This window comes from Cyprinodon tularosa, unplaced genomic scaffold (genome assembly GCF_016077235.1).
Source record: "Cyprinodon tularosa strain WSP-4 unplaced genomic scaffold, ASM1607723v1 ctg524, whole genome shotgun sequence".
Lineage (NCBI taxonomy): Eukaryota > Metazoa > Chordata > Actinopteri > Cyprinodontiformes > Cyprinodontidae > Cyprinodon > Cyprinodon tularosa.
In genome coordinates, this window is record NW_024039257.1 from 24,258 (window position 1) to 40,217 (window position 15,960).

The following is a 15,960-nucleotide window of genomic DNA, read 5'->3' on the forward strand; positions in this document are numbered from 1 at the left end:
TTCTTAAACGACCAGGGAGGTGAGTTTCTGCGGTACTAATGTGTAAAGAGCAATATTCATGTTGACTCTAAACATGTTGATCTACGAGCAAAAATAATTATTATCATAACCAATGACTTCAGACTTGCTGTGCAGGTCTAATACCTGGAACCTGGACCAATACTTGATGCTCATGACTCTTTAAGCTACAATCTGGTCTAACCTTTATAAAGTAGATGAAACAGACATCATATACAGCTTTGCAAGTTTTATTAAAACCCAGTAGTTTATTTCCATGATTCAGAAGTTTGAGATTTTCCCAAAATTCTATTTAATTAAAATAAACATTCTGAAAAACTTTTTCAGTTCCAATATTCCATAAATTGCCCATTCGTCAAGGCTCTTTAACTACAGCCTAAATGTGTTGTTGATAGGAATGTTTTTTTTTTATTGATAAAACATCTTGTTTGAAGCCTAAGAGAAAGTTTAGCCTGTTTCACTGAGAAATTACCCAACAATCTGATCATTACTTGCATCTAAAAGAAAAATATTAAAAAACTTTTTATGACCATAAGATGTTACATAACAGTTCTTTTTTTAAGTTTTTTTTTTTTTTTTACTCTGAACCATCTGTAGTTTTTCTTTGGAAGGACTAACCTGAAGAAATTACCTCTAAGGAACAGGAAGAGTTTGAGTACCACTAAAGTTTTCATCATTGCATTTTTTAATAAACATGAATGGACAGTGAACCTTGTAAGGATGATAATTCAGCAACTTGTTAAACCCCAACAACAAGCAATCAGATGCATAGTTACATTTCCACAAAATCGGCAACAGATGGTGTTTCATATACACACCTCTGATTTAGAAAAATATGTTTATTTCCAGCAAAAAATACAAGACAGAAATAATACAACCAAAAACATCTTGCAACTTAAATAAAAATGAAAGTTAATTAATCTGCTGTTGCAGCTTTCATAAAAGATTTGATTTTTTTGCTGTAAATAAAGGACATATCTTTCTAAGTCAGACGTGCGTATATGAAACGCCACCTGGTGCCACTCACGGCCTTCAGGAAAATGTTGGTTAAAGTTAAAGTTAAGTTAAAAAATCTTTTACTGCCTCCTGTCCTCACACAAACTTGGTTTCAAACTAAATTAAAAACATTCTGTCTACAAAATAAAACTAAACAGAAATCCAAAATGGCCACATCCCGGCCCCTAGTTCCTGTAATATCAGCATAAGAGGCCGTTACAACACATTAAAGTTAACATTACTTTCAAATCCCTTTATTTAATGCCTCATTTTAAAATCAACTTGTGCACTAAACAGTGTTGAGCCAAAAATGAAATATATTCAATGAATAGATTTTCCTTTGCAGTCCATGTTTCTTCTTAAAATACACCTTTTAACCAAACAAACGGATCTTTATTAAGAACAAGTTACTTTCTCTCCATAGGGATCAATAACCAAAACTCCAGATTGCAATCCTCTCTCTGTGCATGGACAGGGCGGTACAGTTTGGGAAGAAATTTTACATATCTGTTAAATTTTTGGTCTAGAGTTAAAGAAAATGTAAAATAAAATAAAAAATAACCATATGAATCTGTATAAGAATGTGCTCACAGTTTTAGCGCCATTTTTTAGGTAATTACCCTCTGATGGATGCAGTGATGGGATTTATATTTGGTTCTATCCAACCTAAGGTGGGCTATCATACCATAGTATGCCACTGTAACAGCAGAACCCGTTTTCTGTTCATCAGGGTTTATGGTTTCAGTTTCAGCCATGGGTGGAGCATGGTGACGATGGAGAGGACAGATGAAAGCAACCCACAAGTCCCCACAAAGGCGGGGCCTGTCCGATAAAGCCCCAGCTTGTCCAGCGGAATGAAAATATCACAGCTGTTCTTCAGCAGGTCCAATAGGAGAGGCGGGTTGTTGTACAGGACAGCTCCCACTTGACCCATAAGTCTGCAAAGCCGTGCAAACATCAGAGCAGGAGGAGAAGTGGCTGGAACGGCCGATGACGATGAGAGGCGGTCATCAGGAAGGACATCGCTGGGACTGGAGGATTTGGTGCTTCTGCAGCGATCCTCGCCGTCCAGGAGAAGGCAGACCTCATACACATTTCGAGTGACATTGAGGATCAGAGCAAATAGGTAATACCTGTCAAGTGGAAGACACATTTTTATTATTATTTATCAATCCTATAAGAACGTAAGTCCCACAGACCAAAAGCTAAGGCTATATATTAACTGCAAACAGCTGCAGAAAAACAACTTTTCAGTTTAAGCAGCTTTCAAGCAGATTTGCATTCTATGGGCCGGATTTATCAAGATCCAATTTTGCGTGCAGTAATTTGCGCTCGCAAACTGGAATTTTGCACGAGGGGCTGAACCATGGTTTGCGGGTGATTTAACAAGAGTGATTGTGTAACTGGTGGCAGGCGCAAAACTGTTGGAGACGCCCTATTTAAATGATGGTTTTGCGCGTTTTGTGGTTTGCGGCAAAGTAGTTTGTACAAACTAGTGCATTAAGAAATGTAAATCTTACAGTGACCCCCAACAAAACAAAAAATTATATATATATATATATATATATATATATATATATATATATATATATATATATATATATATATATATATATATATATATATAGAAAAAACTTTGGCAACCTTTATTCCCTAAGGTGGTATGTGGCTGAATATGTGTGCTGCGCGTACGTATACCCACAGCATTTGGCACGTTGCTCCACAGGCGCAGGGGGAGAACCCCGACCCCGTCGGACAGCACTTCGGACAGCACTTCTGAAAAACGAGATTGGGAGATCCCAGCTCTCGCTGCAACCGTACGCTGGAATGACCCAGATGCAAAAAAGTGCAACGTTGCAAGGAGTTTAGTGATATCTGGTATTGCGTGGGTCCTCCTTGTGGCTGGCTCCAAATCCATTCGGAGTTCCACCAACAGCTCCAAAATGGCAATGCTGCATAAACTATGTTTTGATGATCGTTTCCTCGTTCATTCCAAAAATATTCACACGGAGTGAAAAAATGCGTTCTCTGCGTCTCCTTGCTTCATTTCCATGTCTCCTTCTTGCGACAATAACCGCTGCCATGTGTGCGCAATTACGCATACAGACCATTTGCACCTTCTTTTGAAACGTGTTAAATATAGAGTCAGATACCGTTAGCAAAATTGCTTTCAGGTTTGATAAATCACTTTGCGAGTGCTAAATTAATATATTTACATGTTCTCCTCCCACAAGACGCACTTTTGCGTGTAAACGCCCCATATTGCATATTCATTGCAGAAAAAGTATTAAATGGATAAGAGGCGCTATTTAGGACGTTTTAAAGACCAAATCCTTTTAGCACGCTGTTGATAGATCAGTTTGTACATTTTTTAGCGTGCGCAGTGAAATAGCTCACGTTTATATACACGCAAACCTTTGATAGATCCGGCCCTATGATGTTCTGTTGCATTTAGAAGGGGAGACATAGTGGCATGTTGGTTCAGATTGTCTACCAATATGAAAGAATCAATGAGAGGAACCTTTTATAACAAGATCATGTTTTTACTGTTATAATATGCTGTCAGTCAATTGTGATTAATGTGTGTAAACTAGCATATCGACAGCTGATAAGACGGACTATGCCAGCTAGAAAACAGTCACTGTGTGTCCCAGGGATGTAGCCGCTCTCATCCACAACCGTTTTCAATCTGCAGACTGGTAAGTCTTCACAGAATCTGCTAAATATGAGAGACCAGCTGTATGAGGTGTCGGCAGATGGATGTATTTATCGCCTGACTGTCCCTGGCATTGGTCACAACCTGCTTTAAGTCCACCACGATCCATGGAGGTGAATAAATAGACAATCCTTCAGTGCAGCCTTAAAGGGGTGATAGAATGATTCTATAGGGTGTCTGGTCCTTCAGGTCTCTAATAGGGTGTGTAACATTGGTTGGGCTGAAAATGGCATCTTAGCCGTTCTATGAGCCCTAATGCAGCCTGGTTAAAAGCCCTAGAATGAAACCACAGGTTTTCTTCCTTTTATGGTATGATCAGGAATATTTAGATGAGCTGTGCACTGATTGGTTGGTTTACAACGAGTGAAGCTGCTGAGCAAAGATGCATCATAGCAACAAGCACTCACTCACTGAAACATCGAATTGTTGGTATGGTAGGGCGACCAGACGTCCTTTTTTTCCCGGACATGTCCTACTTTTCCTACCTAAAAAAATGTCCGGGGGAGAATTTCAGAATCTTCCAGGATTTTAGTCGACTACAGTGCAGCATGTAGTTAAAACACACCGGCTTTTGAGCTGAGCCGTCAGCTCCGGGGCTGGTCCCTGATGGAAGGGGGCAGGGAGCCAGCGGGGGACGGAGCAACTGAACCCGACGCCGTCACCAGGTTGGGTTCAGTTGCTGCAGCAGATGACCTGCCCTCCACAATCACCGGACCTGAACCCAGTCCAGATGGTTTGGGGGGAGCTGGACCGCAGAGTGAAGGCTAAATGGCCGACAAGTGCTAAGCATCTCTGGAAGCTCATCAATAGAATGCCAAGAGTGAGCGAAGCAGTAATGAAAGCTAAAGGTGGCTACTTTGAAGAACCTAGAATATCAGACATATTTTCAGCTGATTCACATTTTCTTGTTAAGTATATAATTCCACGTGTTAATTCATAGTTTTGATGCCTTCAGAAAGTTTCATTATTTAATGGGGGGGTTTATTTTAAAGTCATTGAGAGCACAGACATTCTAAACACCTTATGACAGCGCACCTGAAGAATCCACCGTAAACGTTAAAGCACAGGTAATAATAAATGGGACTTGCCTGAAAGACCTCTGACTCCATTTGTGATGATCCAGTTTGGAGATGATGCCTGTTTTTCCTGCCCACAGCACATTGTCACAGGCGAAGTACATTGCCCTGTTGAGGTGGGCGATGGTGATGCAGAGCCTCAGCACACCGTCAGAAAGGTGGATGGCTCTCTTAGCCGCCTGCAGAGCCTCTACGGAGTTCCCCAGACGCAGCACTGTAGGACATCAGGCACATCAGTGACAGACTTCTAGGAAGAAATCTCCCTGGATTGCTTCACTTACGCTTTCTAGTGAGGCTCATGTGAGCTTCCAGGTCACTGACTATCCTTTGGAGGTCAGAGGCAGCCCTGCTTTTGGTCAGAGTGGAGCCCAACAGCATGCAGGAGTACTGAGCAGCTCTGGAAACCAAGAGAAGCTGGGTCTCAGTAGAAAACTAGCAGAACCACAGAACAGCTGGACATAGAACAGCTGGACATAGAACAGCTGGACATAGAACAGCTGGACATAGAACTAGCAGAACCATAGAACAGCTGGACATAGAACTAGCAGAACCATAGAACAGCTGGACATAGAACAGCTGGACATAGAACAGCTGGACATAGAACAGCTGGACATAGAACTAGCAGAACCACAGAACAGCTGGACATAGAACAGCTGGACATAGAACAGCTGGACATAGAACTAGCAGAACCACAGAACAGCTGGACATAGAACAGCTGGACATAGAACAGCTGGACATAGAACTAGCAGAACCACAGAACAGCTGGACATAGAACAGCTGGACATAGAACAGCTGGACATAGAACTAGCAGAACCATAGAACAGCTGGACATAGAACTAGCAGAACCACAGAACAGCTGGACATAGAACAGCTGGACATAGAACAGCTGGACATAGAACAGCTGGACATAGAACTAGCAGAACCACAGAACAGCTGGACATAGAACAGCTGGACATAGAACAGCTGGACATAGAACTAGCAGAACCACAGAACAGCTGGACATAGAACAGCTGGACATAGAACAGCTGGACATAGAACAGCTGGACATAGAACTAGCAGAACCATAGAACAGCTGGACATAGAACTAGCAGAACCATAGAACAGCTGGACATAGAACAGCTGGACATAGAACAGCTGGACATAGAACTAGCAGAACCACAGAACAGCTGGACATAGAACAGCTGGACATAGAACAGCTGGACATAGAACTAGCAGAACCACAGAACAGCTGGACATAGAACAGCTGGACATAGAACAGCTGGACATAGAACTAGCAGAACCATAGAACAGCTGGACATAGAACTAGCAGAACCACAGAACAGCTGGATATAGAACAGCTGGACATAGAACAGCTGGACATAGAACAGCTGGACATAGAACTAGCAGAACCACAGAACAGCTGGACATAGAACTAGCAGAACCATAGAACAGCTGGACATAGAACAGCTGGACATAGAACAGCTGGACATAGAACAGCTGGACATAGAACTAGCAGAACCATAGAACAGCTGGACATAGAACAGCTGGACATAGAACAGCTGGACATAGAACAGCTGGAGATAGAACTAGCAGAACCATAGAACAGCTGGACATAGAACAGCTGGACATAGAACAGCTGGACATAGAACTAGCAGAACCATAGAACAGCTGGACATAGAACTAGCAGAACCATAGAACAGCTGAAAATAGAACTAACAGAACCATAGAACTTCTAAACATAGAACAGCTGAACATAGAACTAGCAGAACCATAGAACTTCTAAACATAGAACAGCTGAACATAGAACTAGCAGAACCATAGAACTTCTAAACATAGAACAGCTGAACATAGAACTAGCAGAACCATAGAACTTCTAAACATAGAACAGCTGAAAATAGAACTGGCAGAACCATAGAACAGCTGAAAATAGAAATAGCAGAACCATATAAAAGCTGGACATAGAACTAGCAGAACCATAGAACTTCTAAACATAGAACAGCTGAACATAGAACTAGCAGAACCATAGAACTTCTAAACATAGAACAGCTGAAAATAGAACTAGCAATACCATATAAAAGCTGAACATAGAACTAGCAGAACCATAGAACAAGCAGAACCATAGAACTTCTAAACATAGAACAGCTGAACATAGACTGCAGCAGCCTAGCGGCTATCAACTGTTACCTGAAAACTTTCTCCTTGGCCTGACTCTGGGAGTTGAACCGAACCCAGGAGTCCATCCTGTCTGCTTTCCGGCCTCCTTAGCTAAATGTTGACAAAGGCAGGACTGCTGGAGGGGCTCTCTCTGTTAGCCCTGATATCAGGGTCGCAGCCGTCTGTCTTCTTCTTCTTTTTTTTTTTTTTCTTCTTCTTGGAAGGTTTTATGGTGGTTGGCAAACTAGTTAAAAGCGCATTAGCGCCACCAACTGATAAGGAGTTAAACAAGGTTCATCCCCAGAAAAAAGAAAAATCATTATTTTTATTTTTTAAGGCGGTTGGCAAACAGCTTATAGGCGCATTACCGCCACCTTCCAGACAGGAGGATTTATTTTTGTACCTACCTAACTCCCTACATAACACCCCTCTTTCCTGAGCATATTTATTACATTCTAAAAAAATTTGACTCTTTTTAATTTTTCACAATAATTACAACACCATGGGCTTATGCTTATTAATCATTTTAAGAGTACAATTTAATCCTTTATGTCCGAATCTTATTTTTAATATAAAATCTTCTTCTTTTATTCTATTACAACTGCTTGATTTTCCAATCCTTTTTTAAATACTATAATAATGTTTCCAGGTACTCAGAGATTAACTTCCACACAGAAAGCCCATATTCTTATCTTCAGGTAACACAGAGTACATGTCAGATTAAATAATACTACTTCAGCGGTAGTATCTAGGTGTTAATTTATTGTATGTCTCCTACCATGTCTGTTGGTTGTGCTGTTCTTTTTTCATCTCTTTGCAGAAGATGAAGCAGACTGAAAATGTTTTATCATTATCTCCCTTTTATCTCCTTCTTTCATCTTTTCTCCTTTTTTCTGTTTTTTGTTTTTCCTGTTCTACTTACATTGCAGTGTCCATATAACCTGTATTACTCCCCGCATAATTATAATAAAGCAATTTATTTGCATGAATCAAGCAGAACACTATGGTGATAGCCATACTGCTCCACTTTTTGGCATCAAGATAATTATTCTTATTGCCACATTGCCAGACAGGACCCCGGAAAATAAATAAATAAATACTATAATAAAGCCTAGCATTCCCTCCTTTCTCGTTGTTCTTGCCATTTCTTCTTGACATACATTGTACAAATATTATTTATCTCATTTTTACTTTTTTTAATGTTAAACTCAAAAATATTATTTTTGTCCGCCAACTGTCTGTATTCTTCTTTTCTATTATGGCGGATGGCAAGCAACTTTAAGGTGCACATAGCCACCATAGACTCACATGCCCAATGTTCTTTTTATTTTGTATTATGAAGAAAAACAAATAATGCTTTCCTTACTGAATAAATGTCCTTTATGCTTCCTTTCATTCCCAACAATCCTTTCAGACTCCTTTTCTTTCCCTCCACATCCCTCACATTTATCAGCATTTTTCTTACCAGTTAAATAAAGAATGTGATTAGTAGTGATGGCAGATAGCAAAACACTGCATCGGTGCACGAGTAGTTTCACGTTTCTAACTGACTCACTCACTCAAACTGTTTTTATAAACATATGCCAACATGATGCATCTGCTAAAGAAATATCGTATCGGTAAAATTATCAAGAATTTCAGAGCAGCCTTAAAGCAGCACTTTAACCTTTTCATTTCACTATTCTTAATGTTTCCCAATCTAAAACACCAGGTTATTTAAACCTTAATGGATTCTGTGTACCAAGGTGGATTATCGCTCATAGAAACTTCTGCTTGTGATCATCGGGCTGTTAAAGAGTCGATATGTTCACATTTCTCAGTTAGTTTTCTTTATTGTAGTTTAGATGGTAACAGACTACAGATAAAACCGCTAATTTTCAGTATATTTAACCTTTCAAACATTTCCATTTAGTTCAGCATATATTATAAATACAGCTTAACTGCCTTTTTATTGATGACCTTATAGCAATAGTAGAATTTAATTCATTTCATGCATTTTATATGATGATGATTTTAAGTAATCTGTTTAAAGTTCATAATTCTATCCACTGTGAAAAAAAACGTTACAATAGAAACCATACAGGTTAATTAAACTCAATATTGCCATAAAAACTCCAAAAGTCTGATCAAATCTAAATCATACAGAACAAAGTTTCATCATGATCAAAATGCACCAAACCTTACAGCCATCGCAAATATATTTTCATCTATTGGAAGAAATAATGACACCATAATAGGAACCATTTTTAAAATATTATGAGAAATATTAAGGCTTTTAAATAACTGCTATGGATCATATCAAGGTTGATTTCAAATGTGCACATTTTAAAAGCAATGCAAGACATGGACAAAGTTTAGGAGTAAACACAAATCTGAACAATCCAGAGGTAATGGCGCCCCACTGGAGTCCGCAGGGAAAAGGCTCATGGTCTACTGGGTGAGCGGGGAGTGAAAACCCCTGATGCTTCAAGCATGGTCTTCCTCCGAGCCGTCTCTTTGGCCACATTGTGGTTTAGCCTCCTCAGGCGTTCCTGCAAACATTTATTGTTTAGCTTCGATATTTTAATACACTGTAAACAGATTCTAACACTAAAAGAAATTCATCACAAAGGTAGGAGTGTAGTTTGATTGGTGAAAACAACAGCTATGATTGGGCTATCTAGTATAGGTGTTCAGGATGATCAGAAATGCTTAGAAAAAAAGAAAATAATTTTTTTTGTTTTGTTTTTGAAATGTTCAACTGTTTACCTCAAAGGCTTCTCAATTCAGGAGTAAGGAAAATCCATGTAGTTTGGTGATATTATTTAATAATTGTGCTTCAAATTTAGAATTTATGTTGCCCAGATTGTCAGTTAAAGATTAAGAAGTCAATATTTTTATATAATAATATAAAAGTTGGGATGCACGATATTGGGATTTTGGCCGATATCCGATATGCCGATATTTTAAAACTCATGTAGCCGATAACCGATATCGATACCGATGTTAAAGCTGGACAAAGATAAGTAGTCATTGAAAATAGCAGTTTTGTTATCCATTTCTGACACTTTGAAAAATAATATACTCAAATATATTTTCATATGCTGATATCAAATTGATTTTTAAAAACGCGGTATCGATCTATTTTACTTTCAAATTTCATCGTTCTGTTACAAACTCTCGTGATATTTTGCAAATTCTTGTGAGATTTTGTTAGTAAAATAGATCGATACCGCGTCAATATATCAACATATAAAAATATGCCAAAATTTCGTGAATTTTCGGGGGATTTCGTAGCATAACGATGACATATAGCAATATTTCATTAGTAAAAGAGATTGATATGGTGTTTTTAAATGGCAATATATCAGCATAGGAAGATATTGGGATATTTTAATGTATCAATATTTTTTCCCTCGTCTATAGAAGTTTTTAAGTCTGTAAAAAAGAAGTTTTTGAGGAAGAAGAAGAAGTAGTTTTTTTTTTTTTTTTTTTTTAGACTTTAGAAACTCAGAAGCTGATCAAATATCGGGTTAAATATCGGTGGGGTGGCCGATGTCCGATATTTAGTTTTAAGGCCGATACCGATAGGGGGCCGATTATATCGTGCATCCCTATATAAAAGTGTGAGTGTGTGCGTGAATTGGTGAATGAATGTAGTGTAAAGCGCTTTGGTCAAGTTACCTGACTTGAAAAAAGGCGCTATATAAGTACATGCCATTTACCAAATGTTAAATGGTCTCTACTCACGTAGCTTTAATTTTACTTTACACTACATTCATTCACCCATTCAGGCACACACTCGCACACTGATGGTGGCAAAACTACAGCTGCCCTGGGGCTCACTGACAGAAGCAGGACGGCCGTACAATGGCCCCACCGGGCCCTCTGACCACCATCAGCAGGCAATGCAGGTGAAGTGTCTTGCCCAAGGACACAACGACACTGAATAGCAGGAGCTCGTAAAGAACCCTCTGACTGCAGGGCAAACTCCTGCACCGACGCCACTGTCGTCTATGAATAACGGTAAGCAAATTAAAGCCAACCAACAAAATGCATTAAATGTAATTTGGGAGCAACAAAGGAGCAGAGTATGTTCATTTAAAAAAAAAATCTTTTTCACAGTATTATTGTAACTAACCGTAAATTCCAGACTATAAGCGGCTAATACATGTTTTTTTCATGGCGCCGCGTGAAAACATCCAGCATCAACGGTGGGTTTGGGAAGGCTGGGCTGCAGCGGGATGAAGAGGAGCGCGAGTGCTCAGGTGACAGCGACAAGGATGAGACTGAAGTCAGTGACGGCATCCTGAAGCTGTTCCATTCAGACACCGAGGAAGAGGACTTTGAGGGTTTTAGTTCGCAGGAGGAAGAAGAAAGCGATTAATGACTTTTCCTGGTCGGCTGCAATGTTCTGTGCATTGTTCAATTAAAAGTACCGGTATATGCAGCGTTATTTGCGTGTTACCGACACATACACTATATTGCCAAAAGTATTTGCTCACCCATCCAAATTATTGGAATCAGGTGTTCCAATCACTTCCATGGCCACAGGTGTATAAATTCAAGCACCTAGGCATGCAGACTGTTTTTACAAACATTTGTGAAAGAATGGGTCGCTCTCAGGAGCTCAGTGAATTCCAGCGTGGAACTGTGATAGGATGCCACCTGTGCAACAAATCCAGTCGTGAAATTTCCTCGCTCCTAAATATTCCACAGTCAACTGTCAGCTGTATTATAAGAAAATGGAAGTGTTTGGGAACGACAGCAACTCAGCCACGAAGTGGTAGGCCACGTAAACTGACGGAGCGGGGTCAGCGGATGCTGACGCGCATAGTGCGAAGAGGTCGCCAACTTTCTGCAGAGTCAATCACTACAGACCTCCAAACTTCATGTGGCCTTCAGATTAGCTCAAGAACAGTGCGCAGAGAGCTTCATGGAATGGGTTTCCATGGTCGAGCAGCTGCATCCAAGCCATACATCACCAAGTGCAATGCAAAGCGTCGGATGCGGTGGTGTAAAGCACGCCGCCACTGGACTCTAGAGCAGTGGAGACGCGTTCTCTGGAGTGACGAATCGCGCTTCTCCATCTGGCAATCTGATGGACGGGTCTGGGTTTGGCGGTTGCCAGGAGAACGGTACTTGTCTGACTGCATTGTGCCAAGTGTAAAGTTTGGTGGAGGGGGGATTATGGTGTGAGGTTGTTTTTCAGGAGCTGGGCTTGGCCCCTTAGTTCCAGTGAAAGGAACTCTGAATGCTTCAGCATACCAAGACATTTTGGACAATTCCATGCTCCCAACTTTGTGGGAACAGTTTGGAGCTGGCCCCTTCCTCTTCCAACATGACTGTGCACCAGTGCACAAAGCAAGGTCCATAAAGACATGGATGACAGAGTCTGGTGTGGATGAACTTGACTGGCCTGCACAGAGTCCTGACCTCAACCCGATAGAACACCTTTGGGATGAATTAGAGCGGAGACTGAGAGCCAGGCCTTCTCGTCCAACATCAGTGTGCGACCTCACAAATGCGCTTCTGGAAGAATGGTCAAAAATTCCCATAAACACACTCCTAAACCTTGTGGACAGCCTTCCCAGAAGAGTTGAAGCTGTTCTAGCTGCAAAGGGTGGACCGACGTCATATTGAACCCTATGGATTAGGAACGGGATGTCACTTAAGCTCATATGTGAGTCAAGGCAGGTGAGCAAATACTTTTGGCAATATAGTGTACGTATATTTAAATGTGTTACAGGTAGTTTAAAAAAAAAAAGCATTCATAATATGTACCATATTTGTTTGTTTTATCATATAGATTAAATCAAACGTTAAAAAAAATGCTCACGTGTAATATCTTTATTTGTAAATATCTCATACAACGTGGGAAACCTGCGGCTTAAAATCCAGTGCGGCTTATAGAAGTACAAAATTTATTTTCTTTCTAAAATTAGAGCGTGCGGCTTGTAATCAGGTGCGCTCTATAGTCTGGAATTTACGGTACTCATTTTGCGCTTATTTACTCTGTCACTTTTATCATCCTTTGTGATGAACTGGTGGAAACACCTATTAAAACCTCAGTGCAAACAGTCTGTGGTCCACAGTTGCATAGATCTGTGTAATAGACCTGAGGCGCAACAGGGGCTGCAATGTTGCCTTCAAGCCAGTGTTGTTTTTATCAACAGTGATGAGATTATTTCGTTGAAGCTCCTTTTTTTTCATGACGATAAACTGAACAGAACAATAAAACTGACGAGCTAAACATGGATACTTGAGAACGAAAAGAAGAAGTGGGTCAGAGATTTAAAACGCAGCATTGTGCTGTAATCTGTTAGACAAGCTAAGCAGCATTAGCCGCGCTGCTGCGCCCTGTTTGACAACACAGCCCACCCGCCGCGCAGCGCTGCACATTCTGCATGAGCACAGATGGACCATGGCAGCAGCAGCAGGGGGGAAAATGACCCAGAATCATCCGGTTCTGCAAACTCTGATTTTCCAGCTGAGCTTCTGCAGAAATGCTTGAATGTGCAGCTTAGCTCAGAGTCTGCGCTTTGATGGTTCGCTCTCAGCAGTCTGGCTCTACCTGCTCTCGCTGCTTAATAAACTATGTGGCTGATAATTCCCTTTTAAAATCCCTTTGTAAAACTATTAAGATTTTATTTCTTATTCTTTCATTTCTACCAAAGGTTATATCCAAATAAAATATTTCATTGCATTCTGTTTATTTTTGGCTAAAGAGCCAGGAAAAAAAGTACATCGATCTTTGTATATTTCTCTCTCATTTTTCCCGTTTCTATCTATTTAAATATAATCTAAATCTTTAATTGTATTGTCATTAAAACATTTCCTCTGTTTCCTAGTTAGCATATTCATTCAGTTTAGGTCTGGATTGCCATGAAATCACAAGGTAATTATGGAGGTTCTCTGTGTATTTTTTATTATATCATAACCCTGTGAATTTAAATCTACTTTGACCCCTGACCTATGGAAGAGGATTAGGGCCACTGAAAAAAAAAAAGTTCACTGATTTTTACATTTTATTTCAGTTTAACATAGGAAAAAAGTCAGAATTCTGACTTTAATCTCAGAATTCTGAGAAAAATATGTTAAACTGAAATAAAATTTAAAAATCAGTTAACTTTTTTTTTTTTGCAGTGGCCCTAATCCTCTTCCGTACTGACCAGCAGTAATCAAGAGGTAAATTGAAGAAATAAAGCAAAAATTGCCAAAGCAGATGTTCCAAAAAAGTAAAAAAAAAAAAATCCACTGGACTTTGGTGCTTTTTCAGCTTTTTTTTATTTAAATGTGGTGGAACAAACAATTAGCATGTTTTCTAAGCTATTGTATAAAGCCTGGAACTCAACGCTCTTTCTGACATTTTGAATTGAAAAAGCTTCCTGGATGGGAAGAGAAACATCTTCAAACTTGGAAACAAAGTCCAGAGCATGTTTTTTATTTTTTTATTTTATTGAATGACTCTGACCTTGATGACTGAGAATCTTCACCAGCTCATTGAAAGAAGAGAGTTTTTGTTCTTTACTTTTTTGGAGCAATGAACATTGTGTTGTTCAATGTGTAACGCATAATTTATAGTAGATCAGGAAGTATTTGCGGGATGGAAAGGTTGTATGTTTAAAATGATTCCTTTATTGTACATTTTGTCCGCTTGTCTTTTTGCTATATTAACCAATATGATGTGTTGAACTAGATCTGCTATTTTCACAGCTTTTGTGAGACTTTTTTTTTTTATAAAATAGGGCATTAATTCATAAAAAAAACTTTATTTGAATTCTATAAATCAATTTTCCGCCCAACAGCAATGATAAACTGCACAGCAGCATTCTATACCCAGCTATTGTAGTATCTAGGCTAGAGCTGTAAGTCTGGTAAAGAATCTAGTTAATATTGTAAAGTGTAAAGGTTAAAATGTTTTTGCAACATAAAACTGACTAAAACCTTAGATTATAGTTGCCTAAAACCGACTAAAAGTACCAAATATCGTAATGACTAAATGTAACTAAAACTAATAATAGTCTTCGTCCTGAATATGGCTAAATCAAAGATGGCTGTCAAAAATGACACCGCTTTCAGCAATAAGTAAAGGTTTCTAATCCCAGCATTGTCTTTCTCCATGCAGGTTCCATGCACAGGTTCTCTATGGGTACTCCAGATTCACCCCTAAGTTCACCATCATGGCTGTCAGTTAATTGGCTCCTTCAAGTTAATTGTTCAAAGCAGAGCAGGTAACAATTGTGGTGCCTGGTTTTGATAATCATTGGTTTATTATGGTTTTAATCATCCCTGTTGATCCTCTTTGTTGTGTGTGGGTGAGGTTAAAGGAAGTCGAAGGCAAAGTCTGGATACTAACCTGAGCATTTTGTAGAATATTGTTGACCAGCACTACTCTACGTCTTGCATTAAGTAGTTTCTTCACATAAGGATCCAGGTCTAATACAACCTTCTGGTGTTCATTTATCCTTATTAACTCTGTAAAACACACAAAATACAATCATTACACAGCAATGTTTCATTTTTTCTAAACAATATAAATATTAATATTTTTTTATGAAAACAAACACAAAGAGATTACCTGTGGCCAGGTTGTCTATATGCTCTCTTAATTCCACCTGACTTTCTCTGCAAAAAAAAAATAAATAAATAAAATAATTAGGTAAGGAAATAAAAGGTCTAATGATGCACTGCAGAGCTGAGGGGTTGTTTTTGAAATGGGAATATCACGTGACAATGAGCCAGTTCAGCTGTTCAGGTTCTGAGCCATGATCTAGTTTACCTGACCGAGTGCACGTGCACATCCAGCTGCTGGACCGCTGGTGTCAACAGCTCCAACAGTCCTTCTCCTACAGGATCGGAACCGGCGGAAGATTCAACCACTCCGACGGCAGCCATTCCGCTGAGGAAGCAGGAAAAAAACAAAAAAACACAGACAGGAAACCACGTGACTGTGACCCTACTAAGAGGATTGCCAATGCTACGTTCGAAGACAGTTCGGGAATTAAAGTTTCAAGGTTCACATATGAACTGAAATTAAAT

The 15,960-nt window shown here is 39.5% G+C and overlaps 2 protein-coding genes across 2 annotated transcripts; both read right to left on the minus strand.

Moving 5' to 3' along the window:
• Positions 1 to 353: 353 nt before the first annotated feature.
• On the minus strand, positions 354 to 7,148 carry pex11b (peroxisomal biogenesis factor 11 beta). Its single transcript, XM_038304049.1, has 4 exons — positions 6,970 to 7,148; positions 5,088 to 5,203; positions 4,819 to 5,020; positions 354 to 2,147 (listed from the first exon to the last, which is right to left on the minus strand). The coding sequence occupies exons 1-4, from the start codon at positions 7,023 to 7,025 to the stop codon at positions 1,748 to 1,750; spliced, it is 774 nt and encodes a 257-aa protein (XP_038159977.1). The 5' UTR covers positions 7,026 to 7,148; the 3' UTR covers positions 354 to 1,747.
• Positions 7,149 to 9,271: 2,123 nt separating this feature from the next.
• On the minus strand, positions 9,272 to 15,862 carry snapin (SNAP associated protein). The gene is made up of 4 exons (XM_038304036.1): positions 15,701 to 15,862; positions 15,500 to 15,546; positions 15,278 to 15,396; positions 9,272 to 9,470 (listed from the first exon to the last, which is right to left on the minus strand). The coding sequence occupies exons 1-4, from the start codon at positions 15,814 to 15,816 to the stop codon at positions 9,363 to 9,365; spliced, it is 390 nt and encodes a 129-aa protein (XP_038159964.1). The 5' UTR covers positions 15,817 to 15,862; the 3' UTR covers positions 9,272 to 9,362.
• Positions 15,863 to 15,960: the final 98 nt, after the last annotated feature.

Excerpts from the sequence above, each read along its gene's own strand:
- pex11b (XM_038304049.1), bottom strand. The coding sequence starts at position 7,025 with ATGGACTCCTGGGTTCGGTTCAACTCCCAGAGTCAGGCCAAGGAGAAA. Across the intron at positions 5,021-5,087 it reads CATGAGCCTCACTAGAAAGC|TGCTGCGTCTGGGGAACTCC; the intron begins GTAAGTGAAGCA and ends GATGTCCTACAG. Across the intron at positions 2,148-4,818 it reads TGGAGTCAGAGGTCTTTCAG|GTATTACCTATTTGCTCTGA; the intron begins GCAAGTCCCATT and ends TCCACTTGACAG.
- snapin (XM_038304036.1), bottom strand. The coding sequence starts at position 15,816 with ATGGCTGCCGTCGGAGTGGTTGAATCTTCCGCCGGTTCCGATCCTGTA. Across the intron at positions 15,547-15,700 it reads GTGCACGTGCACTCGGTCAG|AGAAAGTCAGGTGGAATTAA; the intron begins GTAAACTAGATC and ends TTTTTTTTGCAG. Across the intron at positions 9,471-15,277 it reads ATATTCTACAAAATGCTCAG|GAACGCCTGAGGAGGCTAAA; the intron begins GTTAGTATCCAG and ends AAATGTTTGCAG.